The 27,974-nt window shown below is 34.5% G+C and overlaps 5 protein-coding genes and 1 pseudogene across 6 annotated transcripts; 2 read left to right on the forward strand and 4 right to left on the reverse strand.

Moving 5' to 3' along the window:
- Window positions 1–4,301: 4,301 nt before the first annotated feature.
- On the reverse strand, window positions 4,302–6,701 carry LOC125599866 (rhomboid-like protein 19). Its single transcript, XM_048772907.1, has 8 exons — window positions 6,565–6,701; window positions 6,339–6,466; window positions 5,925–5,985; window positions 5,677–5,843; window positions 5,442–5,547; window positions 5,156–5,358; window positions 4,939–5,076; window positions 4,302–4,638 (listed from the first exon to the last, which is right to left on the reverse strand). Exons 1-8 carry the CDS (start codon window positions 6,574–6,576, stop codon window positions 4,536–4,538), a joined length of 918 nt encoding a protein of 305 aa, XP_048628864.1. The 5' UTR covers window positions 6,577–6,701; the 3' UTR covers window positions 4,302–4,535.
- Window positions 6,702–7,669: 968 nt separating this feature from the next.
- LOC125574951 (probable ADP-ribosylation factor GTPase-activating protein AGD11) lies at window positions 7,670–10,317 on the reverse strand. 2 transcript variants are annotated; one of them, XM_048772900.1, is made up of 10 exons: window positions 9,946–10,317; window positions 9,691–9,867; window positions 9,528–9,611; window positions 9,337–9,421; window positions 9,179–9,254; window positions 8,942–9,105; window positions 8,658–8,862; window positions 8,447–8,563; window positions 8,257–8,352; window positions 7,670–8,090 (listed from the first exon to the last, which is right to left on the reverse strand). In XM_048772900.1, exons 2-10 carry the CDS (start codon window positions 9,731–9,733, stop codon window positions 7,809–7,811), a joined length of 1,152 nt encoding a protein of 383 aa, XP_048628857.1. In that variant the 5' UTR covers window positions 9,734–9,867; window positions 9,946–10,317; the 3' UTR covers window positions 7,670–7,808. The 2 variants fall into 2 exon arrangements, with proteins under 2 accessions (XP_048628857.1, XP_048628858.1); XM_048772901.1 differs by having other exon boundaries at window positions 9,691–9,833; window positions 9,946–10,293.
- Window positions 10,318–16,785: 6,468 nt separating this feature from the next.
- LOC125599860 lies at window positions 16,786–21,457 on the forward strand. Its single transcript, XM_048772899.1, has 3 exons — window positions 16,786–17,036; window positions 17,134–17,171; window positions 17,476–21,457. The coding sequence occupies exons 1-3, from the start codon at window positions 16,961–16,963 to the stop codon at window positions 17,581–17,583; spliced, it is 222 nt and encodes a 73-aa protein (XP_048628856.1). The 5' UTR covers window positions 16,786–16,960; the 3' UTR covers window positions 17,584–21,457.
- On the reverse strand, window positions 19,370–20,299 carry LOC125599859 (annotated as a pseudogene).
- A 1,204-nt stretch (window positions 21,458–22,661) lies between the features above and the next one.
- Window positions 22,662–25,677, forward strand: LOC125599864 (TBC1 domain family member 2B-like). The gene is made up of 8 exons (XM_048772905.1): window positions 22,662–22,966; window positions 23,029–23,598; window positions 24,353–24,469; window positions 24,554–24,732; window positions 24,805–24,898; window positions 24,987–25,064; window positions 25,131–25,232; window positions 25,309–25,677. Exons 2-8 carry the CDS (start codon window positions 23,113–23,115, stop codon window positions 25,447–25,449), a joined length of 1,197 nt encoding a protein of 398 aa, XP_048628862.1. The 5' UTR covers window positions 22,662–22,966; window positions 23,029–23,112; the 3' UTR covers window positions 25,450–25,677.
- Window positions 25,678–25,776: 99 nt separating this feature from the next.
- Window positions 25,777–27,667, reverse strand: LOC125599865 (rho GDP-dissociation inhibitor 1-like). The gene is made up of 5 exons (XM_048772906.1): window positions 27,194–27,667; window positions 27,041–27,107; window positions 26,465–26,683; window positions 26,258–26,382; window positions 25,777–26,173 (listed from the first exon to the last, which is right to left on the reverse strand). Exons 1-5 carry the CDS (start codon window positions 27,386–27,388, stop codon window positions 26,096–26,098), a joined length of 684 nt encoding a protein of 227 aa, XP_048628863.1. The 5' UTR covers window positions 27,389–27,667; the 3' UTR covers window positions 25,777–26,095.
- Between the last annotated feature and the right edge of the window lie 307 nt (window positions 27,668–27,974).

The raw sequence follows: 27,974 nt of genomic DNA on the forward strand, positions 1-27,974 counted from the left end.
TTATAGGTTTCAGTATATAAAACATTACCAAAAACAAATATTTCGTAGAGGTTAACACATGAATTTGAGAAAATTTCAAAAATATGACAATATGGTTTTTAATGATACGCATCTTTCACTAACATATGATGATGTTCAAAGAGGATGGGAGCCTGTTGTCTCTATATTCCAAGAGAGAGAATGGCGATTTTAAAATGGTTAGTCCACTAATTTGCAAGTTTATGAAGATTTACTAAATTAATTTATAAAAACGTTGAACAACGTTCATTGACCATGAAAAATAGTTTAGCACACATTAATACAAAATGTATAATGTGGTTAGAAATATTAACAAACTAAATATTATAGGCTTCATATAAAAGTATTACCAAAAACTCAATTTTTTCGAATGGGTTAACACACATTGATTTTTTTTTAAAAATCAAAAATACGAGAATATTGTTGTAATGCATAGTTATATCCTGCACTAATATATGATGATGCTCAAAGAGGTTTGGAGCCTTTGTTATCACCGTTTTCAAGAAAATATTGATTTTATAGTGGTTATCCACGATTTAAGAAGTATTATGAAGTTTTACTAATTAATTGATAAACAAATTATATGATTCTCATATACCATGAAAAAAGCTTAAAATACATTACTACAAATGTAGAATGTGGTTGGAAATTTTAAAACAACACTAAAGATTAAAGGCTTCAGTATATAAAAAATTACCAAAAACTCAATATTTTCGTAGAGGACACATGGATTTTGAGAAAATTTTTAAAAAATATGAAAATATTGTTTTAATGCATAGTTGCATCTTTCACTAACATATGATGATGTTCAAAGAGGTATGGAGCCTTTGTTCTCTCTATTTTTCAAGAGAATAGCGATTTTAAATGGTTAGTCCACTAATTTTGCGAGTTATGAAGTTATAAATAATTAATAAAACCAGTTGAACGATGTTCATTCGTCATGAAAAAGAGTTTAGCACACATTAATAAATGTATAATATGGTTAGAAATTTTAAAATAGCACTAAATATTAAAGGCTTCAGTATATAACGTATTTACCAAAAACTCAATATTTTCTAAGGGGTTAACACATAGATTTTAAAAAATTTAAAAAATACGACAATATTGTTTTTAATGCATTGTTGTATCCTACACTAATATGATCATGTTCAAAGAAGTTTGGAGCCTTTGTTGTCTCCGTTTTTCAAGAAAATAGTGATCTTACAGTGATTATTCAAACGATTTAGGGATATTATAAAGTTTTACTAAATTTATTGATAAACAAATTATAATGATTACCATTTACCATGAAAAAGAGCTTAAAATAATTATTACAAATGTATAATGTGGTTAGAATTTTTAAAACAACACTAAAGATTATAGGCTTCAGTATATAAAACATTTACCAAAAACTCAATATTTCGTAGAGGTTAACACATAAAATTTGAGAAAATTTGAAAAAATATGACAATACTGTTTTAATGCATAGTTGCATCGTGCACTAACATATTATGATGTTCAAAGAGGTATGGAGCCTTTGTTGTTTTTTATTTTTCAAGAGAATCGCGATTTTAAAATGGTTAGTCCACTAATTTTGGGAGTTTATGAAGTTTTACTAAATTAATTTATAAAAACAGTTGAATGATGTTCATTCACCATGAAAAAGAGTTTAGCACACATTAATACAAATGTATAATATGGTTAGAAATTTAAAAATAGCAGTAAATATTATAGGATTCAGTATATAAAATATTTACCAAAAACTCAATATTTTCATAGGGGCTAACACATAGATTTTGAAAAAATTCAAAAAATACGACAATATTGTTTTAATGCATTGTTGCATCATGCACTAATATATGATCATGTTCAAAGAGGTTTGGAGCCTTGTTGTTTCCGTTTTTCAAAAAAAATAGTGATCTTATAGTGATTATTCCATCGATTTAGGAAATATTATGAAGTTTACTAAATTAATTGATAAAAAAATTATCACGATTCTCATATACCATGAAAAAGATCTTAAAATACATTACTACAAATGTAGAATGTGGTTAGAAATTATAAAACAAGACTAAAGATTATAGGCTTAAGTATATAAAAAATTTACCAAAAACTCAATATTTTCGTAGAGGTTAACACATGGATTTGAGAAAATTTCAAAAAATATGACAATATTTTTTTAATGCATAGTTGCATTCTGCACTAACATCTGATGATGTTCAAAGAGGTATGGAGCCTTTGTTGTCTCTATTTTTCAAGAGAATAGCGATTTTAAAATGGTTAGTTTCTAATTTTAGGAGTTTATGGAGTTTTACTAAATTAATTTATAAAAACAGTTGAACGATGTTCATTTACCATGAAAATGAGTTTAGCACACATTAATTACAAATGTATAATATGATTTGAAATTTTAAAATATGTTCATGAAACTCAAATGCTGTGGGCAGTATCATGTGTCATGATAGGAACTCATCCTGATCTAGCTTATCCAGTGGGTATTATCAGTCGCTATATGAGCAATCCTATCAAAGAGCACTGGAATGGAGTTCAGTGGGTCATGAGATACATCAAAGGCACTCTGACCACAAAGCTTTTGTTCAAGAAAAGTTCTGAGTTCAAGATCACTGGTTACTGTGATGCTGATTTTGCTGCGGATCCTGATAGAAAAAGATCAATAACTGGTTTGGTGTTCACTCTTGGAGGAAATACCATAAGCTGGAAGTCAGGATTGCAGCAAGTTGTGGCGCCTTGTCCACAACAGAATCTGAGTATATGTCATTGACTGAAGCTGTGAAGGAAGCCGTATGGCGTAAATGTTTATTCAAGGAGTTTGGCTATGATCAGAAAAGTGTGGAGATTTTCTGTGATTCTCAAAGTGCAATAGCACTCTCCAAGAAAAATGTGCACCATAAACGGACAAAGCACATTGATGTCAAGTGTCACTACGGGAGATCATTGCAAGTGGTGACATTGATGTTGTGAAGATTTCAACAGAGAAGAACCCGGAGGATATTTTCACAAAGACTCTGGCAGTTAGCAAGTTTCAGATAGCCTTGAACTTGCTACATGTCAGACCTGAGTAGTAAAACTCAGGGGATCCGAGTCTTGGAATCCTGTAACTAGATTCAAAGGTGTTGTTTCTCTCTCTCTCAATGTGTGTGTGGAAGTATAGTTTTGTCATCAAGATTTCAGGTGGAGATTTGTGAAGATGAAAACTGTGATGACCAAGTTACTACAACAAAGATCAAAAGTGCTCAACGTTAACTTCAGCTCTAACTATGGGTGGTGTAAATCAAACTCAAGTTAGACATGCTTTTGGGACCACTTCTTGGGAAACGACTACACCGCCTCTTCATGATCGTACTGTTGTCCTTTGTGTCTCCAAGAGTTCAAAAGCACATTTGGAATGTTGTGGCAAGCGTGACTTGATGATGCAAGCAAGCGTTCAAGTTTGAAAGAAGCGTTTGCGTTAGGTCAAGCCTCAAGGTTCAAGACTTTTTATATAAATAGAAGGTCTTGTTGTATTGAGAGAATGTGAGAGAGAAACATAATACAGAGATAGTGAGAAGAGAGAAAACTTGTAAGGTCTAAGCTTTGTGTTGAGTTTTCTCTAGACTTAGGAATTGACAGAGTGAGTCTTAAGTGCTGGTGAAGGGCATTAAGGCGGGTCACTTGTAGCTTCTATTGTAAACACTATCTGAATCTAGTGGATTCCGAGTTAAAGACTCGGCCAGACGTAGCTACCCTCATTAACGGGAGTGAACTGGTTAAAGTCTTGTGTGTGCTCCCTCTTTTACTCTCTTTATCTCCTCTACTTCTCTCACAACTTCATTATCCTCTGTTCTCAGTCCTCTGTTCTTGTGTTTGTTGAGTATTCTCCTAAAGGAAAGTCGACGCTTTGAGGGTAAAGAAACTTAACAGGTTTGTCTTTTTTCTCAAACATCAACTTTCATTTACCAATTCGTAAATTTCAACCTTATAAAGATCTTAACCCTCTGTATAATGTTGAAATCTAGTATAATTTAGAAACACTTAGAAGAAAGATCTTACCTACCCAATCATAAACGACATTGTATTTTCAACGAATGCAAGAACAAATTCATCCCACGACTCAGGATGAACCGCCTCTTAGACAATCTAATTAAACCACAAAAACAAGAGTACAAAGCTACTTCTAACCACTCAGTCAAACCTACCTTAAGAATTCTAATCATATCCCCTAACGGTTGTAACCAAAGAATCAGAATGGAGTTCTTGTTTGTGTGATCGACTGTGAATATGAAACAAAAATAACAAGTTTGGAAAATGTGAAACATGAATAACTTTTATATTCTCTCGTCCAAGGAAACTTGTTCGTTTCTAACGGGTTGGTTTGTCCAAGGAAATGCACTAACTTTCCGAGCTGTCATTAGGAATTTACGGACTAGCTTGTTGATTCTGTATAAAGCCAATTTAATTAACAAAAAATAAACACTGTCCACCTGAAACAAGTAAGAACCCTCACACAGCTTCTTCAATACACTAGTTGCAGTCTCCACTTAAACGCTATCCAAAGCATCACTCTGTAACTCTTCTTTGTTCCTTGGAGGAACCAACCTTTCAGTTGCAAGTCTCTCCTCTAGAGCCCTTGCTCCTCTTTCTCTGCAACCACAAGATTTTTGAAACGTCAAAAGAAGGTGGAGTTTCTTTTTTGAGAATCAGAAACAGTTTTCTCAGGTTTTGGTTCGGTATAAACTAGGCAAAGTCTTTACATGTTGATACAAGTGATGACAAGGCAGTCCTATCTATTCTTAGATCATTCATTACCTTGATTTGCATCAACCAAAATCTAAGATCATGTTTCAACAAGGTCTAGCCAAAAGAGAAGCTGGGGATTTGCATCCAAACTACCATTGCAGTAGAGCAGGAAAGAGATAAAAACGTAAAACAAACGAATGTTACCTCCTCCTAGATGCTTCAGCAGAGTCAGAACCGGGTAATGGAGCACCGCTGGTAGTATAACCATGGTCCTCGCTGGTGGCATTTGATCGTCCACAAAGCATCCGGTGAAAGATTGAGGCTATAGGGTCAATTATCGGTCTGCATTTTATCAGGAAACACAAAAATTTACAAACAACTCGAAAGTATAGTTGCAAAAAGAAGAGGAATATTCGTTCACCTGAGAAGTTCAGGAAAGAAAGTAGAGAAGGCAAAGTCATCACTCGGATCACCTCTGAGCTTTGTCTCTGTTCTCCTCTGAAAGTATCTGAGGTATAACCAGCCCATATATGTACCGAATATCAAAGTGGGAAGGTACGCTGCTGAATTTAGTGTGAAGAAGCTTGAGGCTATTGACAAAACTAGCGTAATAGAGGGCAACCACTGCACCACATAAACCACAAGCAAGAATAGGATGTGAGCACTTGTTCGACTAGCCGCAGTTAAAGCAAAAAAGGGAATATTACCTTTGCTTTGATCTTTACGAGCAACACCTCCTGGTCAGGTATTATCTGCTTAATCCCGACAAGAAGGCCTGCCAAGACACCATGAAAACCTGCAAAGGGCATATATCTACACAAGAGATAACAGACAACAGGTTACATAACTACAGACAAGGTAGACATCCATTTATATTCAAGCGAGAGGATTGAAACAAATAAGCATAAACTTAACATGTAAAGGGTGTTAGAGAGTACTCACAGGTAGATTTCGAGCCTTGTAATGTAGTACAAAGCAATGGCTGTGACGAAAACACAGAGATACGTAAGGAAGTTCACCACAAAGATGAACTTAAGAAACTCCTTGGAACCCCAGACAGGCTCCAGAAACTTCCCCATAAAGAGGAGAGAAACCGTGCTGATGACAACCTGCAACATTGCACAAACAGTCAACTCATGTATGCAAAACATTACAGATTCAAAAATGTGGATTGAAATAGAAACACATACCCCATGTACAGAGAGTTCAAAGTAGCCGCTAGTAATCAGGTTCCAGCCAAAAGGAATAGTCCTACAAATGAAGAAGAGTGTAAGGGCATGATTAAACCCCGGTCTCTTAGCCGGGGTTATTAACTTATGATTTGATTTTTTTTTTAACACTTTTAGTCGAAGAGACGGCTCTTATATCTCTTATTTAAAACTAAGAAAAACTAAGAACCGTCTCTTAGCACCTCCACTTAAAAGACTGTGGTTAATCATGGTCTAACAAACTCAGTAACTGCCCAAAAGTAATTCTGATTACATACATCAAATTGGGAAACCTAAGCAATATAATCTCTAACTGATTTAAACATAATAGGAACCCTAATTTCCTCCAAAATCACGCAAAATCAATCAGATGATCGATTCAGTGAAAAGGAGTACCTCGCCGGAATGAGAGCGAGGTAAGGGACGGTGGCGGGAACGAACTGAACTAGGAGGTGTCCCACCACAAGCACAAGAGCAAGTCCTTTGCAGAGCTTAGTGAAATTTGTGAACATACTCGTTATTCCCTGAATCGAACAATGTGAAAACAAAAGAGTTAGATTCGTAGATCAGATGAAAGCCAATCGATCGAATCTCGTTGATCTGATTATAGATATTTACGTACCGGAGAGCTCATTGTCGCCGGATGATCACCGAGAGTGTGACAAATCTGAGATCCTGACGATAGATCTCGTCGACGAGTCCGATTATTATCTGAGTAGTGAGTATATATAATAATTATACTATACGACGTCGTGTTATTAGATATATTATTATAAGTTTATAAGCAAAGCTAAAACCCACTGGGCTAAAACACGCGGTAATTACTTTCAACATCATATATGTGTGTGTGTATAAATCTATCTTGTAAACTTGTAATAAGAAATTTTGAAGTTATTATTCAGGCTAACTTATTGTGTATAATTATTTTTTTTTATTAATTTAGTTCTTGAATTATTATAATCGAATTCCAGGTTTTATATTGTTTACTTCATGAAGTGAGACTAAACCCCTTAAGGCTTTGTGCATAGAACTTGAGGCAGTCACTGACTCACTGCCTTTAGAGCATCTCTAACCCATTGTTATTTTCACTTCTATAATAGCATTTAGAGGTAAAATTGCTTTAATCCACCCCTATTTTTTCCTCTATAATAGAGATCTCTATATTTTTCTCTATTTATAGAGGAAAAAATAGCATTCCTCTATTTTTTACTCTATAATTGGAGATTGCTATTATAGAGAAATACATTGGAGCATATCTCACCTCTATTATAGAATTCTTCTATTTTAGAGGTGAAAATAGCAAAATACATTAGAGATGGTCTTAGGCCTTCATTAGGGAATGGTCTGAACCCTTTTTGTCTCAACTCAATAAGATCAGTTATGCTCCTCTTTACACATTTGCGACTTGCAAGATGAGCCTCTAAAGGCCAGAGCAAACCAAAACAAGATTAATTTCATTATGGTTTTGATTAAAAATAATTTAAAATAAACATTGTGTCCATTTGAGAAAAAAAAACACAGTGTCCATTATGATTTTGATTTGTAGAATTGTTTGTAGTATTTTTCATAGTTATAATAGCATAATTATTCTGCATTAAAAAAATATTATATCCATTTTGAGAAACATATACACTGGTTTCCATATCCATATTTGATGTTATTAGTCACCGGACAAAAAACCTTTTCTAAGAATCAGGTAATGGACCAATGGTGGTAAAAAACCAACATGCAATATAATGGTTCATGAAATTGATTCTTAATGACTGTATCAACATACAATTAATATAATGGTTTTTTACAAAGGTTTTGAGGTAGAAAGTAGCATAAACAAGAAAACAAAAGAGGGAGAAAAGGAGAATGTTGTTATCATTGAGTGAGAGGAACACATTCAAGTTGTATCTCAAGAACACCTCTCTCCACCTTTTGAAGCCTGAGTGATATGTCTTGTTTCACTTTCCCTTCTTCCTGTGAGATTATTCCATCGCTCACCAACGTGTTCTCTTTGCTCGCCACCCAGCTCCCCAGCTGCATCGGCTCTTTAATGCTCGATGTCTCGTAAGCTTTCGCTGCACTCACCAGTGGTTGTATGTCTATCTCTGCCTCCCCCATGAAATCATCTGTCGAGAACGTATCCTTGTCGTATACCAACTGAAAAAACACATGTTAAGAGTTTGGTATAGCTCGTGGTACTAGTTTTAACAACAATCAGTTAATAGTTTGGACCTTTAAGTTAATGAGTTTAAGAACAGAGCTCTCTGTTTCAGTAATTGTTATTATTCTTCAACCCACAAGTTAAAAAGAGATGTGCACTTACCACTTTGAGAGGAGGCATCTGCTCAGGTATAGAAAGCATCAGCGTCTCATTCCACACAGGATTCAAGTTGTTCTTTATTACCCTTGTTTTAACCGACTTCAACAACATAAAGAACAAGACCAGACTTAGTTTACATGACTAGTTTAGTTTTAAGTCACAAGGGTAGAGAAATCTTTTTCAGAGAGCTTACTTGTTGGCCAAGAGTAAGGATAACATAAGGATCACTGGTCATCACATCTCGGACCGCTAAGTTAGTTCCTTTAACCACATTAACCTTAATCAATCCGACAAACTCAATCATACCTGCCTATAAAACACACACCCACAATAACTAACATTAGTAACACTGTATTACCTAAACTAAACATGTATGCATGTATGTAGGTGTAATGGTTGCTTACCAGAGAATTGCTCTTCTTGTGGCCTTTGTGATCAGATTCTCTTCTTCCCCAGCTATTCCTAAATGCATTACCAATACGGTTTTTCGTAGAACGGTGGTTTGCAGAACATAAAGACGGTGTCGAATCATTTATCTTGCTAGGCTGCTGATAAGGGCACAGAGCACAATCTTTTGGATCCATAAACTGGTGCAGCTCATACTTCTTTCTGCAGATTTCAAGACATAAACAGTGAGATAAACTATACATGCATGAGACTATAACAAACTGTTTATTATTATTGTCACCTGATGAAATCATTGCGTTCATCATTATTGGAATCAGGTTTGGGTTTCTTTAAATGGTCGATGTTGCAAGCTTCGAATCTCTGGTTCACCACAGTGTTTCCACCGTACTCTGCGAGCATATCAACTTGATCATCTGTCCAATCATCTAGCTTAACTGATAAGACCTGTGATTAAATAAAAAAATCGGTTAAAAGGCTCTAGACAAAAAGAAAACATAGAGATGAGAAAGAAAAGTACCTTTGTTATATGAACTCCAAGGCTTCTGTGTACACCAGAACACTTAATGCAGATAAACACACCGAGACTTAACGATCTAAAAAACATCAAAGGAAATGAGTCGATCCATGAATAGAAGAAAATGTAGAAATGCTACACATATAAATCGATCAACGTACACCCATTTAGGTTCAGGAGATCCACAGTCAGCACAATATTTATTCGCAGGTTGTTTCAGCAACTTCTCTAACCGATCTCGGGGATCTGAAAATGTCAAAACATGACATGAGAATGAGATTGTCTCTAAGTAACACCAGCATAATCATCATCTACATCATTAACTTAGAAAAGTTTTAGGTATTATTATTACCAGAAGAAGATGTCTGAAAATCATTTTCAAGAGTCTCGTTTGATGTCTCTAAACATAACAGGTCATATAAGCAAGCATGCGACCCTAAAAACACAAAGACAGCATTTGAAACCGTTTTATCATAGGAAAACATTGTAAATATTAATGGGTTTGTGCTGGTTACCAGAAACTTCAAAGGGATTGTCATGTTCTTGGCCGAGAGACATTTCGAACTTAGAGCCGTGACAATGAGAAGATGTTCAGACAAAAAAGTGGGGCATTCAAACAGGTTTTGTCCGAAAGATTTTCCACAAATCATGACATCCCCTGAAGAGCCATTGCATTGTCAAACAACGAGAATCTGAATTAAAAAAAAAACGATTAAAAAAATAACTTGACTTCACCAATGAAAAGTTTATAAAGGATTCGTCGAGGATACCGTAAACAAGGGACAACTACGAAAATCCAAACTCAGCAAGGCCTTCCTTCAATGTTCAGTTTCTTGGAAGAACCTAAAAGCTCTATAGATCAGCTGAATTATTATTATTTTATTTTGTGGAAGACCGAGGAGAACAGGTTATGTTTGAATAATAACACGAGGAGAAGAAAACCGAAACAAAGAAAACAAAAACAAAGTTTCGAAAGGATTTGGAGAAATGATGTCTGAGAAATTACATCATCCTCCAAACAAAGGAGATGGAGAAGCCTATGATTAGGTGTGTTTTATTTGTCGGCCAGAGATGAGATGAGAGGAGATACACCAATGAGATTTATTTTCCAATTTTTTTTCTGAAATTTTGTAATTGACAATTTGACATGTCATATTATCACCCATTATTACGATATTTATTTATTTACTACTTCTTGATTAGTTTTGGCAAAACAACGTCACAAATGTCTTTATTTAGAACCACAATTTCAATGATAACACACACAAATTAAACGTTCTGATTATTGCATGTGCTAATAAAATCAATGATACCAAATTACATCAAATACATCAAAGTTTTGATTAGTTCGGATTTTCTCCGCGTTAAATTTAATTGTGTTGAATATAAACCTAACTTACTGTACACGCATTTATTTGCTACCTTTTCTGGTCAAACAGAAGTTTTTCCGTTGATAATATGATTCCAAACCAAAACACATTAAAAGTTTAAACAAACTCTATGACAAGATCTCTATCATTTACAACTTTTCAACATTGACAACACCAAAAAAAAACAGAGCACAATATATACTTGTAACCCAACTCATAACATATAACGAATCCTAAGGACTTCCCGGTAATAGTTTAGCATATGATCATCAGGTCTTATACAATCCCACTTCCCATTATAGGTTACTTCAAACTGCATTCAACAAGAGCAAGCAGTTCCATTCATGGATCAATCAATCACTCAGCAAACCAAATACTTGCATCTACTTCCTTTGGACTTGTCTCATTCATGTACTAATTGCTGTCAAACTGATTGAAAAAGGTATGCAACAAGCAAATGGCAAAACTTAACTAATTTGGTCTGAGATGCTCCTAAACAATATAAGCTCAGCAAAGATATGGAGAGAGAGAGATAGAAGAGTGACGACAAACCTGTGCACCAGAAGTTTTGTTAAGAAGCATACATATGACCAGCACCCGCCACGGATCATGCCAATGATCTTCTTGAAGCAGATTACAGTTTTATCATATTTGGGGCGAATTTGCGATAAAGGCCAGTTAATTCGATTAGTTTAGATCTGAACCGTAATTTAATTCAGTTAAACCAAATGAACCGGGCTTGCAGGGCTGCGGTTTAAACTGGTTCTATACGAGGTCGATGACTGTTGGCCTTTATCTCCAAGGAAATAAAAAACTTTAAAAGCGGCGAGGACAAGCGTAAAATTATTTACCGACAGAAACACACAGCAAAGAAGTTGTCTGAAAAATTCTCAAAAACAAAAAAAAAAAAACTGTTGAAAGATGGCGAGAGAAAATAGTTGTTTGAGTAGAATCGCTGCCGTGGGCGGCGCACTTGGCGGCGTTGTAGGTAAACTTTTCTCCCCCTTTCATTTTCTTTTTCCACTCTGGAAAACCCTTATTTATTTGAAATCTTGTGTATAGGTGATGTTTTCGAGGCGACTATATTCAAGGTAACATATTTTTCAAGCTTGTAATGAAATCTGATGAGAAACTGGAAAGAACATTGTTTGATTTTTCTTGTTGAAAACATACTTTCAAGCTCAGTCTTATATGCACCACCTAGAGAATGTTAAGCAATAGTTTGTGTCAAAAGCTTCAGTGATGATGGTTTTCACTGTGTTGTGTTTATTTGTGAGCTGGAGAGTCAATGATAAAGTCTGTGAGTCTTGGCATGATAAAGTCTGGAGTCTTGGCATCTTTAAGTTAGATGTCTACGACACCTAGGAATGCTCTTTATAGTGTGAAAACATTCTCGATAGATAATCATTTGTTACTTTAATTTTCTGTAGGTCCCTGGGGGCTGGGCTTATGAATCTAAGGTACTTAGGCCAACCAACTATGTGCAGCTCGGCGGAGGTATTCGGTCTATTCGTATTCCTAGTTGCTGGCCGTTATATACACTGCGGACAATAAGCGTCAAGTTTGTGCCTTGCAAAGTCTCATGGTGAAAGATTTCTGAAAAACATTTAGCTTTTTATTTAATTAGTATTTTGGATGAATTGTCTCATGTGTTTCTGCCGCTATATGAACTTCTCATCTCTTGGATTTTGATGCTTGTTATTCATTTTGCCTACTATACTCTTGTTAATGGAAAGATCATGTTACAAAGATCTTAGTTGCAAAATAAAGCATAGAAAGTGGAGTTCAAAGAGCAGATTATTACTTGTCTTAAAGATAATCGTTGTTTTACAACCATATGTGCAACAAAAGAAGTTTTAAACAGTCAAAGTTGATTGATTATTGCACATATACTTAGGAACAAGATACTTAGTAACATCGCTTCCACCTTAATTTGCTAATCCTTAGTTCTGGCTGTATCCTAGAGATTGACTGTGTATAATTTCTTTATCATCTTCCCAAAGTCTGTTTCAGTCATTGGTGTGATCAAAAACTATGGGAGCATATGCCTTACGGTTGGTGTTATAAGATTGCCATAAATCTCTCCGACGCTGAAAGAATAAAACCTTGAAATTGACCTTTGAAACCAACCAAACCTAAAAGTGTGTACCTGAATTGCGTGATACATGTTTCCTCCACGAGCAGAGCCGGCCTTGGACCAAGTAACAAGCATGAATTTCCGGCCGACACATTTATTAATAATTTTTGGCCACAAATTTCAAAATATTGCTTTAACGTACTGGTGAATGCTCCGTACACGGTCTTGGCAGGGGCAACAAAGGTTTGAGAGACCTTTAAACCACATTTCTTCTATTTATTTTTGAAAAGGTGGTCATTTTTTATATTTTTGCTTATAGCTGTCTACACTTATAGGACCAGCTTGGTTGTAGTAATACATTAAAATCATCCCGGAAAACCGGGCATTCAAGTTCGGGTTACAAGTCTGATCAGAACAAAATCTCCCAAATCAATGTATTACAACCTAGCTATATGACCGGCTCTGTCCATGAAACGACATAAACACATCAATCTCTTTACACACTATGTGTTAAAATATTATCATCGAATATATAGGCAGTGTTAAAATTAAGTAATGACGATGTTGTCTTGCGTCTTACCGGTGATTTCTAATTCGTCCACTCATGTTTTAATTAATGACGATGTGAAGCGAACTCTTCTTATACTATTCGTCATGGTGGTGTGGGATTTTGCGATAAACTAATGAATAAGATCAAATCTATATTTCGTATATGTATCCAGTTATGAATGGTACGTAAATAGTCATATATAGGTTACTGGTACGTAACTTGTTATTTATAGATTAACGAGACTTCACACTTCATTCAGATATGTTTGATTTACAAAAAAACAAACGTTTTACTATAGAGATAATAGCAAAATGAAATCTATTCAATTTGCAATTGTCCTAATATGATTTTTTTTAAGTAGACCATACTGAACGTGTTTTAGTTTTATAAATATTAAAAAACGAAAACTATTGGAAACACAAGTAAAAGTTTCTATATATATTGAATCATATTTATTATTTCTTAGGTTCACATACAAGACTCATTTTGATTATTAAACTAGTTTAAAATATATTTTATTATTATTATCTATATACAGCTTAACACCACATTAACTTCTTGTAAGACAGAAAAGATGATTGGCATTTATACATGTACAATTTTCAAAGCTTTGAAATATCTAAGATTTTTTGAAACTAGAGGAATTTGAAAGTCGTGAATGGATGTGATGATGATATTATAATGTTGGTGAGAAATAATTGGCTCATAATTCGTAAATAATTGGTTGGAATCATACTTTGCAGTCATATGTAAATTCTAATTAAAACATCTGATTTTCTATCCTAGCCACATGTACTGATCTTGTGCACTAGCTTTTAAAAGTTCATTCATTTTAAGACGCTTCTATTGGTGTATCTATATTATAGTGGGTTCCAAGTTTAATTTGTTTTATTTTCTCACTGTTCTTTTATTCTGCTTATACAATCTATATTATTTATTTATTTTATTTCATTTACGCCGTCTTCAACGTTATTTTTTCTTTCCAAACTTTATCTATAAATTTTTTTTTTGTTCTTGTGTTTTACAGTATTCTCCGAATGTTAGATTACTGTTTCTTCGTCCACTATTTATTTATTTAGATATATATGAATTAATTGTTTGATTCTATAAGCTAGTAAGTGAATAATAACATTTTTTTTTCTTAACTGTATTTAGCTGATGATATTTTTCATATCTTTAGTAATTATATCTTTTAAAGTTATATACAAGATCAAGTTAGATTGTGTATTTATCAATCTAACGTTCTTTTGAACATGACAAAGATGAGAGCATATGTTCCTTTGTAAGACATGAACTATGATTTATACTTTAGCAAGTCATGAACACTAAAATAAAAGCTTTTGTTGATCGATTCGAGCTTTTCATTCAAATTGACATATGTATTTTATTTCTAACGAATCAGTTTATTGTTTATATTAAGATTTCATTAGGTTGAATTTATGCACTAAATCATGTTCTATAATTATAACAAATTGGTAAGAGATATCAGGGTATTAGATCTAAAAATTTGATTGAAAATGAGGAAATTGAAAATTTCATTAAACTATACTGTTATTCAATTATATATTTCATTAATTTTAAAAAAAATTGTGTTATTGAATTAGGCACTTGTAATCATTCGATGCTTTTAGGCTAGGATTGAAATAGAATTCTTTTATATGATTTATCTGTCAGATATTTACATCAATACTTATGTTGATTACTATAATAAGATAATTATGAAAACATATTTTTTAAAAAAAAAAAACTGTAAAACTATATTATCATCATGATGAATGAAAAAAATATCATTGTCATGATCCATGTTGCAATAGATTGAGAACCATTTTGATTGTTTTCCTCACAAATTAATTCATAAATAATTTATGAATGTTTTTTTAAAACCTTGTATTCAACTTCAGTATTATCTTTTCACTTTAACATAGTAATAGAAAATGATAAAATTTTATTGTTTTTTGTTAACCAATTTTTGATTAGTCAAAGTTTTTTTTCCAAATTTTTAAATAGTTTTTATTCAACCGTTTTCTTGACTTTTTATTAATAAAATATATAAATGGTTAGTTTTTATTTATTTTCATTAGTCAAATTTTATTTGGATATTTGTATAAGAATTATGTAGAAGAATTGTTTTCTATAAAATTTATTTTTATTTCTTTAAAATCTAAAATATAAGAATTACAAAATGAATTAAAATCCTCATCAAATTTTTAAAAATATTTTATTACTTATATTTTTCTCAAAATCATTTGAATTCTGTAATTAGGTCAGTGGAGCCGTGGACTCACGTATCTTTTAAGAAAATCCGATAAAATTAAAATCAGTTATGGGATTTCCTTCCGCGATAAGAGAATATTTTCTCTGTTTCTATGTATAAGTAATTTTGAAATATTTTGTTTGTTTCACAATGTAAGTTCTTTTTCAAAATACAATGCAAAAAGTAATATGAGAAAATAATATTTAAATTTGACTCCAAAAAAATGATAAAATAATATTTAAATAAAAAGTTAAAAGCAAGATTATAAGTGTGATTTTTTATCGGTCTTTTTCTCTCTTTAATTAAATTCTAAAGGTATAAATGTGTTTTTCTAAATACTTGTGCTTTTAAACAAAATTACTTATAAATTTATAATTAGAAATATGGAGTATGATCCAACGATATTATTACATTGTATCGTTAAAAAAATGTACTTGTCGTTATCTCCGTGGAACTTCAGCACGTTTTTGCCTTCTTAATGTTTTAAACTTTTCTAAAAATATGAATTTAAAAGAATTCACGAAAATGATGCAAGTGATTCCAATTTTGTATGAGTTATTTAGGGGAAATGTATACAACAAAATATGATATGCCGAAAGAAAAGCAAGAATTGCAAATTCAGTAAAAAAAGTAACTTTTCTAAAAAAAAAAAAAAAAGTTAAATAAATATCATTCAATAGGGTGTTTCTTATAAGGATCTAGACAAGCCATTTAGACCCCAAAAAAAAAATTCTAGACAAGGCAATGCATCTTCCTAGTGTTAGCATTCAGTTGACACATCATCCCCAGTTATCCTCAGAAAATATTAGAACTAACACAGAAAACTTCAGAACTGAGAAGGAGACATTATAGTATTCTACAAAGTTCAGTCCCGAACATTCCAAAATAATTTTCATAAAATTATAAGATAGCCCCTATAAAAATCCGAGACTCACGATTCAACCTCCACCTTTATATCATCTATCTTTCGAGATAGATGAATAATGGAAGTGATTGGAATCAGTTGTACCTTTATATTTTTGACTGTAAAATTTAAACTGTAGATTTATTTTCTATTTCTTTGCTATGAAAATAAAGCTCTGTACATTGATATTTTAATTTTGTAGAAACTTTTTTGTTGTGAGACTTTAAAAAAAATCGATTAATTGATATATATGATTTTAAATTAAATTTTGGCTCTCTATATCATCTTCCACCAATCACTTCCAATTTCTTCCTTTCCTACATCTGTCACCCTCGAGATAAACCCGCTTAGTTTCGAGCTTAACCGTAATTCAATTCAATTAATTTCGGTACTAACTTAATAAAAAAGTAAACCAAATAAACCGGGTTTGCAAGCATACGGTTTAGACTGGTTCTTTATGGAAGTCGGTGACTGTTAGCCTTGTCCCGAACGGCAAAAATCCATTGTCCAAGGAAGTAAAAAACTTTATAAGCGGTGAGGACAACCCAAGAAACTATTCTCCGACAGAACACACACAGCGAAGAAGTTGTCTGAAAACCTCTCTAAAACAAAAACAAAAACTGTTGAAAGATGGCAAGAGAAACTAGTTGTTTGAGCAGAATCGCTGCCGGAACTGCCATCGGCGGCGCACTTGGCGGCGCTGTAGGTAAACTTTCTCTCCCTTTCATTCTCTTTTTTTTTCCACCAACCCTAAATCACTATTTCGAGGCGCCTTTTAAAATCTTGTGTGAATTGAATCTCAGGTGCTGTCCATGGAACTTACCAGGCGATTAGGTTGGGGGTAACTACTTTTTTCTACGAACATCTATCTTTTTCAAGCTTGTAATGTAATCTTTTCTGATTAGAAACTGGAAGTAGTAATGTTTGATTTGTCTTGTTGAAAACGTACTTGCCTTTGAACACGACACAGCTCAGTCTTAAGCAATGGTTTGTGTCAAAAGCTTAAGTTGTTATGATGTGTTTGCTCTTGTTTTGTTTATTTGTGAGCTGAAGAGAACAATAAAGTCTGAGTCTTGGCGAGGATATCTTTATATTGTGAAAACAAATTTGGATAGATGATTATCTTGTACTTTAATTCTCTGCAGGTCCCTGGGCTTATGAAGATAAGGTACATAGGGCAAACAACCATTGGCAGCGCAGCGATCTTCGGACTTTTCCTAGGTGCGGGAAGTTTGATACACTGTGGAAAATAAGCGTTGTCAAGTTTGTGGTCTTATGGTGATCTGAAAAACATTTAGCTTTTTATTTGATGAATGTTTTGGATGAATTGTCTCATGTGTTTCTGCCGCTATATGAATTATCATCTTTTGGATTTGGTGCTTGTTATTCGTTCTTTTGCCTACCGTACTCTTGTTAATGGAAAGATCATGTTACAAATATCTTAGTTGCAAAATAATGCATAGAAAGTGGAATTCAAAGAGCATATTATTACTTGTCTTAATTTTACAACCATATGTGCAACAAAAGAAGTTTTAAACAATGGAAGTTGATTGATTATTTACACATCCACATAGGAACAAGATACTTTGTAACATCGCTTCCAGCTTTGCTTATCCTTAGTTCTGGCTGTCCTAGAGATTACCTGTGTAATTTCTTTATCATCTTCCTAAACTCTGTTTCAGTCATTGATGTGATTAAAAACTATGGGAGCATATGCCTTTCGGTTGGTGTTATAAGCTTATTGTATCCATAAGCTCTCTGACGCGCTTAAAGAATAACACCTCCTTAAGAACGTCTAAACATAAACTTTGAAATCAATCAAAACCGTAAAGTGCGTACCTGAGTATCGTGGCACATGTTCCCTCCATGAGATGCCATAAACTCATCAATCTCTTTATACACTATAGTGTTAAGAGCTCATGCATTAGTGGCTCTTCCTGTTAAAATGTTATCATACTCTGATATAGTGGCGATGTTAAACTTTAGTAATGACGATGTTGTATTGCGTCTTCCCGGCGAATTCTCATTCATTCACCCATGCTTGACTTTTAACTAGTGATGTAGTGAAGCGCGCCAACTTTTTATACCATTCGTCCCGGTGATGAGAGATTTCCGATAAACTAACAAATAAGATTATATCTAAACTTAAATTTCGTATCTAGAAAAAAAAAGAAAAAAAAAAGATCATATCTAAATTTCGTGTGTATCCAACAGTGTATAGTACGTAACTAGTTATATATAAGATTAACCATATATCAAATTGCATTCATATATCTTATACTAGGGCCGGCCCGCCCTACGGGCGGGAAGCTAGAAAAAAAAATATTTTATATGAATTTACATTAATTTATGAAGTATTTTTTTTAAAAAAAAATTGTAGATTAAAAATGATAGTATAAACCAAAAAAGAAATATCTAAGTATCTTAAATTTAGGTTCAAGGAAGTACACTTAAAAAGGGAAAAGTTAACAAACTTGAGACTCATCCAATCCACCTTGAATTATTATTTTCTTGCGGTTTTTGCATTGTCATATTTTGGTCAAATTGGATTTCATAGAACCAAGTAGCCACTCGAGAACAATCTGATTTCATCTTAGTCAGAGTTCAAAAACTACACACTATAACGTGTAAATAGCTAAAATATGTCTGAATTATTTATTTTTTAGCAAGAGAACATTAAGATAAGAAATCTTGAAACAGTTCAATTTAACTTGCATGCTTCTCAAGACCAACTAATGACCACTATTAGTCTACTAAAGAGTGTGAGTATGAGTATGAAAGTAGATACCTTTTAACCGTACACCACATGACCATTATAGAGCAAATACAAATCATGTCTCAAACTACTTACTTAAGTTAATCAAAATGATATACAGACAAAAACAGGCACTTTGACTTTAACCACACACCACATGAACACTCTATAGCAAACACAAATCATGTCTCAACCAAATGATATAAAAAGCCGCACACTTTGAGAACATGAATGGGTTCCACCATAAAAAGCTAATGAATTCAAAAACTCAACTCACTTTGAACAGAGCAATAATCATACATTTTAAAAAAATTGTTTACTTCAACAAACGTCTCATAAAACCATTTAAAATGGTCTCACAAATGAAATGGTAAACAACGCAAAACACATTGAGCAGATGAACGGGTTCCATCAATAAAAGCTAATGACTTTCAAAAAGCTAAAAAGGGTTCCTTAAACCACTATGTAATTAAGCAACAATCAAATATCAGATACTTTATTATCTACTTTTCTATAAACGTAAATAGCGATTTTGAAAACAAACCAGTTCCTGCAGCTGGAAGGGCCTGCCTATAGCTCTTGTCTTGCACATCTCCAGCAGAGAACACACCAACCACACTCGTCTTAGTGGTACCAGGCTTGGTCACCACATACCCATCCTCATCAAGCTCAAGCTGGCTATCCAAGAACTTCGTTGCCGGCTCATGACCAATCGCAAAGAACAACCCAGACATTTTCAAATCCGAAACATCACCAGTAACAACGTTCTTCACCTTCAAACAACCAAACACGCCTTTCTATGTTGCATGATCTTCGTCGCCTTGAACGTACCTCGCCTCCTCCATCACCGAGTCTCCGCTGCCGATAACCACCAGAGACTTGTTCCTAAAGATCGGAGTGGTGCCGTCGCATACAGCACATGCCGAGATCCCCCGTTCCAGAAACCATCAGCGCCTTCGCCAGATCCGGCGAAGCTCAGCCGTTTCGCAACAGCTCCGGTTGAGATGATGACGGAATTGGTGCTTCGGCGAGCACCGTTCTTGAATCGGTGAAGAGCTTGAACAGCCTCGAGGAGAAATCAACCTTGGTGACCTCTCCGTGAAGATCTCGGTGCCAAACCTCTCTGATTGCTTCCGGAACTTGTCGACGATGTCGATGCCAAGGATGCCTAAGGGGAAGTTGGCACTACAAAAAAGTCTACATTGATAGCACATTGTTACGATACGTTTTACTAAACAAAACTGCTATCGTAGATGATTTAAAAAATTTCGTATCATATAATAGCATTAGATAAATGCTATAAAAGAGTTTTAGTAAGCAGGAACTTAAAATTAGATATTCCGCTAAATACTTTGTGAAAATCTCATCACTAATCAATTTTCCTCTCTTTAATTCTCATTTTTCCCTCTCTTAAAAAGTAACCACTAAGGTGCAAGTGCGAGGATCCACTTTCTTTTAACTACAACCATTGATTAAAATAAATCTAATGGCCCAAAATGAACAAAGTGAAAAATGTGTTCTTCCTCTATCTCCTACCTTTCCTTTCGTATTCTCTATCTTTTTTTTTTCTTTTGAACAAAGGCTTAACTCTATCTCTTTTCTTATCTCATGTTCTTCATTCTTAAACAAAATTACCCCATAAACGAAATCTGTCACATCCACCACCATCACCATAATCTCTGTCTCCTCGTTCTCTACCTCCGCTAACGAAGCTGTCTCAGCCACCATCACCATAACCTCCGCCGCTGCCACCATCTTCTTAATCTCCACCTCCTCGTTATCGTTCTCCGCTAATGAACTCTGTTTCAACCATCACCACGAAATATGTCTCAACCACTCTTTTATCTATTCTCTTATCAAAGCTTATTCTTGTCCAGATGCAGATTCATGAAGAAGATGGAGTTTTCTCCACCATGGATTCAAGATCTGATGCGAGTAATGAGAGATTGGCTGGAAGCGGAGACATGATGAAGCTACGGTGGAGGCGGTGAAGCCGAAGGAGTAGTAACGGAAGTTGGGCTTAGAGAGGAAGAAGATGACGAAATTCATGGTGGTGGTTAGCTGACCGCCGGGAGGCGAGGCTTGAGCTCCTGGCCCAATGCATCGATTCTTCAGGATTAGGCCCAGACACGCGATTACACAGTCCAAGCCCACACCAGAGTTAATGAAACGGTGAGTTTCATGTTCAGGATATGTGGGGCGATTGTATGAAGCGAGTTTCCAGGCTGGATCCGACGTGGCGCAACAGGAGGGACACAAACATTTTTTTATATATATAGATATTAAAAGAGAAGTCACAACCTTGATTCATGTGTGATTTTTTTTAAAATGGACCTAATGGATTTATTACTAGAAAATCATGTTACATTTAATTTCTAATCTTACTATTTAAATTTTGGGCCTACTAGAATTTTTTATTGGGCTATCAATAATTGAATTTAAACAATAGATAATCCATTAAATATATATATATATATATATTATAAATTAAATAGATATAATTTAATATTGTAATACTATACCTCTATATGTTAATTATTTAAATATTTGTCGATGTTAACTTTTAAAATTATAAAGATTTTTTTAAATAACAAAAATTATATTATCTAATAATGATTAATCTTTACTACCTTAAACCAATGAAAACAAATTTTAAATTATAGAGTTTATTTTAAAAATTAAACAAAAACTAATTATTTAATTATTTACTCAATAATATAAATCTAGGAAGCGAAAAGTTTAATTTTTTAAAAACTTTCTAAATTTGTGAAATGTTACAATATTTTTGAATATGACAATAAAACAATATTTTACTAATCCTTATATATATAGTTACGATTTTAATAATGAAATAATAATCCGAAAATATATATATATAGAAGAAGATACAAATACATGTGAAAGTTTGAAACAATCTATTTAACGAAAAAAATATACCGTAAACTTATTATGTTTTAAAAATTGATAGACACATATATATTATAATATATACCAATTTAGAATTGAAAGCAAAATATTTATATAAAAATAAATGAAAACAAAAACCCGCGCAGTTGCGCGGGTCGAAATCTAGTGTTTGATTTACAAAAAAAGAAAGATTTTATTATTAGAGAGAATTGAAACACATTTAAATTTCAGTTGTCCTAATAAGACTTTTAATTTTTTTGACCATGTTAAACATTTTCTAATTTTATAAATATATAAATTTATAAAAGTATAAAAAATATTTAAAACACAAGTAGAAGTATTTATATGCTTTCATACTAAATTTCAAAAGCATGTTTTACTTTATTTCTTAGGTTGACATAGAGTACTTATTCTAATTATTTGACTAGTTTAGAAAACATATTCTACATATTTTATTACGATCTATATAGAGTTTAACACCACGTAAAGTTTTAAAAAGACAGAAAATACGGTTATCACTATAAATTATAAAAGAAAAAATAGAGTTTCAGATGGCTGACACTAGGGCCAAAATCATCATCTTCATAAAATTATAAAATAGCCCCATAACAATTCGAGACTCACAAATCAACCCCCACCTTTATAATCTCTCCCTTTCCTTCATCTGTCTCTTACTCTCTTCCTCCTCCAACTACTTCTCTAAATCATTCTCTGTTCGACATCGAGACACGCGTTATTCAATTCAAATCACCTCTGGATTCTCATTTCTTTTTTCTCAAAACAAAAAAAAGCTATTTTTAGTCCGTCTTTACACTTTTTCCATTTTTAGTTCTCATTGTTCCTCACGAGAGACAACAAAGAAAAAAAAACATTTTTTCTTCGCTTCAGCTTCTCTGTTTCTGTATTTTAAATTCACAAAAAAAGGAGGAGATAGATAGCGTTTGCAGAACGTGACAACATTATAATATTAAAAGGTTACAACTTTGATTAAAAGATTTTAAACTCTTTTCCTTTATTTGACGGTGTCATCTTTCAGTTCTCGTGTTTGGTCCGAACTTGACGAAATATCTTAGGACAAGACAAATCTGGAAGAAGGAGACCAGACAAAAGATCCTAAACGATGTTCGGGATCCAAAACAGACGAGACTTAACCATGGAGCTCCAATCCCAAATCCCAATCCTCCGCCCCAGCATCCACGCCCGAAGAGCCAACATCGTCGTCAAGTTCCAAGACATGTACTCCTTCACGGTGGAAGGCAACGTCGACGACGTCAACGTCTTAAACGAAGTGAGAGAGAGAGTGAGGAACCAAGGGAGAGTCTGGTGGGCTCTGGAAGCTAGCAAAGGAGCTAACTGGTATCTCCAGCCTGAGATTCTCTTGATCGGCGCGTTGAAGAAAACGTCTCTAAAGATCTCGGCTTTGGCGAATGCGATCACGTTGAAGAGGTTGGTTAGGAAAGGGATCCCTCCGGTTCTGAGGCCTAAGGTTTGGTTCTCTGTTTCTGGTGCTGCTAAGAAGAAGTCTACGGTTCCGGAGAGTTATTACAGTGATTTGACTAAGGCTGTTGATGGGATGGTCACGCCTGCGACGTTGCAGATTGATCATGTGAGTTTGAATCTTTATCCAAAGTCTCAAACTTTTGAAAACTCTATCAAAAGACTATGTGTGTTAGGATTGATTTTGTCTGTTGCTTTGGATCTTATTCTTGTGATCAGGCAAACTCAGAGGCTACTTTGAAAACACTATCAAAGCCTATCTCTTCTAGTAGTATTGTGTGATGGTCATAGAAGACTACTTCATATGTTGTGTGCTAGGGATAGTTCATTTTCACCACTCTGATCTTCACATTTTGCCTCTCAGACATTGTTTTGAGGGTTTTAGGATTGATGTTGCCTCTCAGACATTGTTTTGAGGGTTTTAAGAGTCTTTATGCTTGCTATGTCACTGTTTGATTGATGGTTATTCGAGATTATGTGATAAGATAAGTTGATTCAGTTATCTTTTGAGTGCAACCTCCTCTTATCTCTCTTATACTACTATTGTGTGATGGTCATAGAAAACTATATGTTATGTGCTATGAATAGTTGATTTTCACTCCTCTAATCTTGACACTTTACCTCTTAGACACTCTTTTGAGTGTTTTAGGATTTGATGTTGGCTGCAGACAACCAAGAAGTGCGGTTTCATCTCCGTAGATTTTTTGTTGTTCTAGTTCAGTTTTGTGTTCAGGCAACTTATATTATGCTGCTATACTACTGTTTACCTGATGGTCATTTAAGTTGATTCCGTTATCTTTTGAGTGCAACCTCCTCGGATCTTCTCATTATTTGCCTTTGACATTGTGAATCCACGCTTGCAGGATCTGCCAAGGACTTTCCCTGGCCATCCGTGGTTAGACACTCCTGAAGGTCATGCTGCTCTACGGCGTGTACTTGTTGGGTATTCATTTCGAGATTCTGATGTTGGCTATTGTCAGGTAACACACTATATCCTGTTTCCATATCCATTGTGCGTTTTGTAATCTTAATCAATGCTGTTTTTTTTGTTGTTGTTGTTGCAGGGACTAAACTATGTTGCGGCGTTACTATTACTTGTGATGAAGACAGAAGAAGACGCGTTCTGGATGCTAGCTGTTCTTTTGGAAAACGTATTAGTCCGTGACTGCTACACAACCAACTTGTCTGGATGCCATGTTGAGCAGAGGGTTTTCAAAGATTTGCTTGCCCAAAAATGTCCAAGGTAAGTCTTCCTTTCCTTCTCGGTTCTTTAATGCTGAGCTTATCAAATTGTTAACACATTGTGTTTTTGCAGAATAGCTACTCATCTTGAGGATATGGGCTTTGATGTTTCCCTTGTAGCCACGGAATGGTTCCTATGCCTCTTCTCCAAAAGCCTTCCTTCTGAGGTTTATAAGAAAGAGCTATGTTATTAAATTGTATTTGGCTTCTAAGCTTTGCATTTTATTGAGGATACATTGAACTTTTTGTTTGCAGACAACTCTAAGACTGTGGGATGTACTTTTCTATGAAGGAGCAAAGGTTCTTTTCCACGCAGCTTTGGCCATATTCAAGGTTCTTTACTTCTCTTCCTCCTTAAGATTAAGTATCATCTCACTAATCTCTCTCTTTCATTTGCAGATGAAAGAAAACGAGTTGCTTATGACTCACCAGGTCGGTGATGTAATCAACATAATACATACCACCTCACACCAGCTCTTTGACCCTGATGAGTTACTAACGGTAAGCCTTTTTTGCTCTCGTCCAAAGAAATTAAGCTAGTTTATGTATTCAAGATTCATAATCTTTATTTTTTTAGGTGGCGTTTGAGAAGATTGGATCGATGACTACAAACACAATATCTAAGCAGAGGAAGAAGCAGGAACCGGCAGTGATGGCAGAACTTGACCAGAGACTTAGGAGACTCAACTCTCTTAAAGAAACTGGTAAGAACACATAAACAGAAAGAAACAAGTGTTGGTTTGTGAGAAGATGAGTGAGCCATAAAGTGTACAAGGAGGAGAGTCCAATGGCTTATATATATGCTCACCCCTCTTGATGGTCCTTTTATTCTTCTTCTTTTGCTAAAGTAAATAAAATAGGATTTTTTTTTTTAATTTTGAGAGCAAAACAAAAAAAGACCAACAAGATCCATTTTCTGATATGGTAAATGTCAAAGTTTCATCCATTTCAATACTCTGCTTCACAGTAAAGTGTTCTTCCCAAAACTATTTCTTCATAACAAAAAAAAGTATACACAACTTGTAAAGCAGATGATACATGAGGATTAGACTTCAAAAGAAGATATTCAAACTCATCTCTCCAGACAATTAGTCACATTATACATCTCAGGACCCAAACACATGTTAAGAAGTGGAAAGAGAAACAGATTTGAGAACAAACACACATACTGATTTTCCAACGGCATTACTAAAAATCAAGATCAAAGAGGAAAGAAACTATCTGTCGTTCTTGTTCTACGATAATCGGTAAAACGATTCACAATAACATGCTCAAAGATATAAAAAAGGAGATGGGGAGTGAAACAAAACACAACTTCTACTGGCAACACTTCATCTCAGGAGAATTTGTTCTTGAGTTTCATTTCAAACAGCAGGCCATTCTTTACGGATGTCAAAGCTGTAGTTGATCTCCAAGTAGCACTTGTTATCATCATCAAGAAACTGAAACAAGACAAGTAACTTTTAAGTATCTAGACAAGACACCACCAAAGAAGATCTATCACAGAGTTAGATATACTATCTGACCTTAGTTCTAGCAGAATAAGATCCTCGAGCAAACATTCCAGAAGGAGTGGTCTCTTCAGGCATCACGTGGTTGTATGGCTCCAGCTGAGGACTAAAGGTTCCAAGCATTTCCTTTCCTCTGTCCACTGAATCCACATTAAAAAAGGAATTTGATCACATTCATTGTCAGAGAATTTAAGACAAACTTGTGTGTTGTCGTTTTATTACCTTTAACACCGGTCTTCCAAACGGTATTGGTGTACCTAAGACCAGAGACAATGTTGTTGTTAACCTGAAATGTGAATTTCAAACAGTACCTGCTCCCTTCTTTCAAAGTAAACCACATCCCCTTTGGGTTTCCATTCTCAGGTACCATAAGAACAATGTCTGGTCTTCCAGGGGATAAGATTACCAGGCTAATGATCCTCACTTCAGGGTCAAGTGTCTCTGCACATATTAAAAAGACACAAAATTCTATTAAAAATCCATAAAAGAACAAAAAAATCTAAAAATCACTCAAGAAAATGTATAATCAAGCAAGATCTTGTCCAAATATAGAGTCTGATCCCAACTATTCACATGAATCAATCATTTCCAAAATTAATTAAAAAAACAGTAAACCGCTCCCGGCGAAGGAATGTTAAGTTACTGGTGGCCACACGTTAGGAATATCTGAGTGTAGCCGGATTCGAACTCAGCATCGCTCAGCGACACTGGAACACCATGCTACCACCCGACCACTAAGGCGTAGTTATTTCCAAAATTATTATAATTATTAAAAAGTTTGCATTTTTAAAAACAGACCTCCAATGTTGGTGACATCAACACTTCCAAGAAGCTGTTCCTTCCACTTCCTCAGACTCTCATCATCCTATAAATTCAGATTCATCAAGAGAATTCTTACAAAAAAAAAATATAATTTGGAAAAAAATATATAATTTGGAAAAAGGTAGCAACTTTGTCCTTCTCAAGATGCTCCTTGATAGTGTACTGAGGACCCAAATGTAATTTGGAATCGTCTTCTTCTTCTTCTTCCGTAACGCAGAGAGAAGACTCGCTCATCTGTCTCCCCACGGATCCAACACCCTCGTCGTCCGACGCCGTTTTGGACGTGTTTCCGTTCTCTTCATTGTTCTTGTTGTTGTTGTCCATGTCTCTGGAACCAGATACAGCTCCAGATACCAAAGACAGGATCTCGCTTCAAAGCGTAGAGAATATTTACAATGGGTATCGATCTAATCAAAGAGGAGAGAAGAGAATGGGAACAAAGTTTACGGATTTTTTGGTTTGTGATAACGGGAAAGAGGAGGAGATGAAAGAGTCATGTGGTGATCCGAGTTATAGGCGAGAGAGAGAGAATGTTAGAGAGATCGTGAAAGTCACTAACGAGAATTCCGACAAAAGCTTAATTTTGTTTAGGACACGAGCCTCGAACCACGACAAGACAAATCTGAAATCTCTTTTATGTTTTTTTTTAAATCTTTTAAATTAAATATTTCTGTCACGGATAATGGTTTCATTCGACCGATGGTATTACCCGGTTTGATATTGGAACCTAGCTGTAGTTTGTTCACATTGTTTGTTCCCCCCGTTCGTTCACATTGTTAACTTTTTTTGAACTATATTCACATTGTAATTAAGTTCGCCATCATTTTGTAAAAATAAATAAATTTAATAGTGCCGAGAGAACGAAAAATTCGAAGACTATTATGTTTTACAAAGGCATTGAGATCGAGTG

This window comes from Brassica napus, unplaced genomic scaffold, assembly GCF_020379485.1.
Source record: "Brassica napus cultivar Da-Ae unplaced genomic scaffold, Da-Ae ScsIHWf_2039;HRSCAF=2688, whole genome shotgun sequence".
Classification (NCBI taxonomy): Eukaryota; Viridiplantae; Streptophyta; class Magnoliopsida; order Brassicales; family Brassicaceae; genus Brassica; species Brassica napus.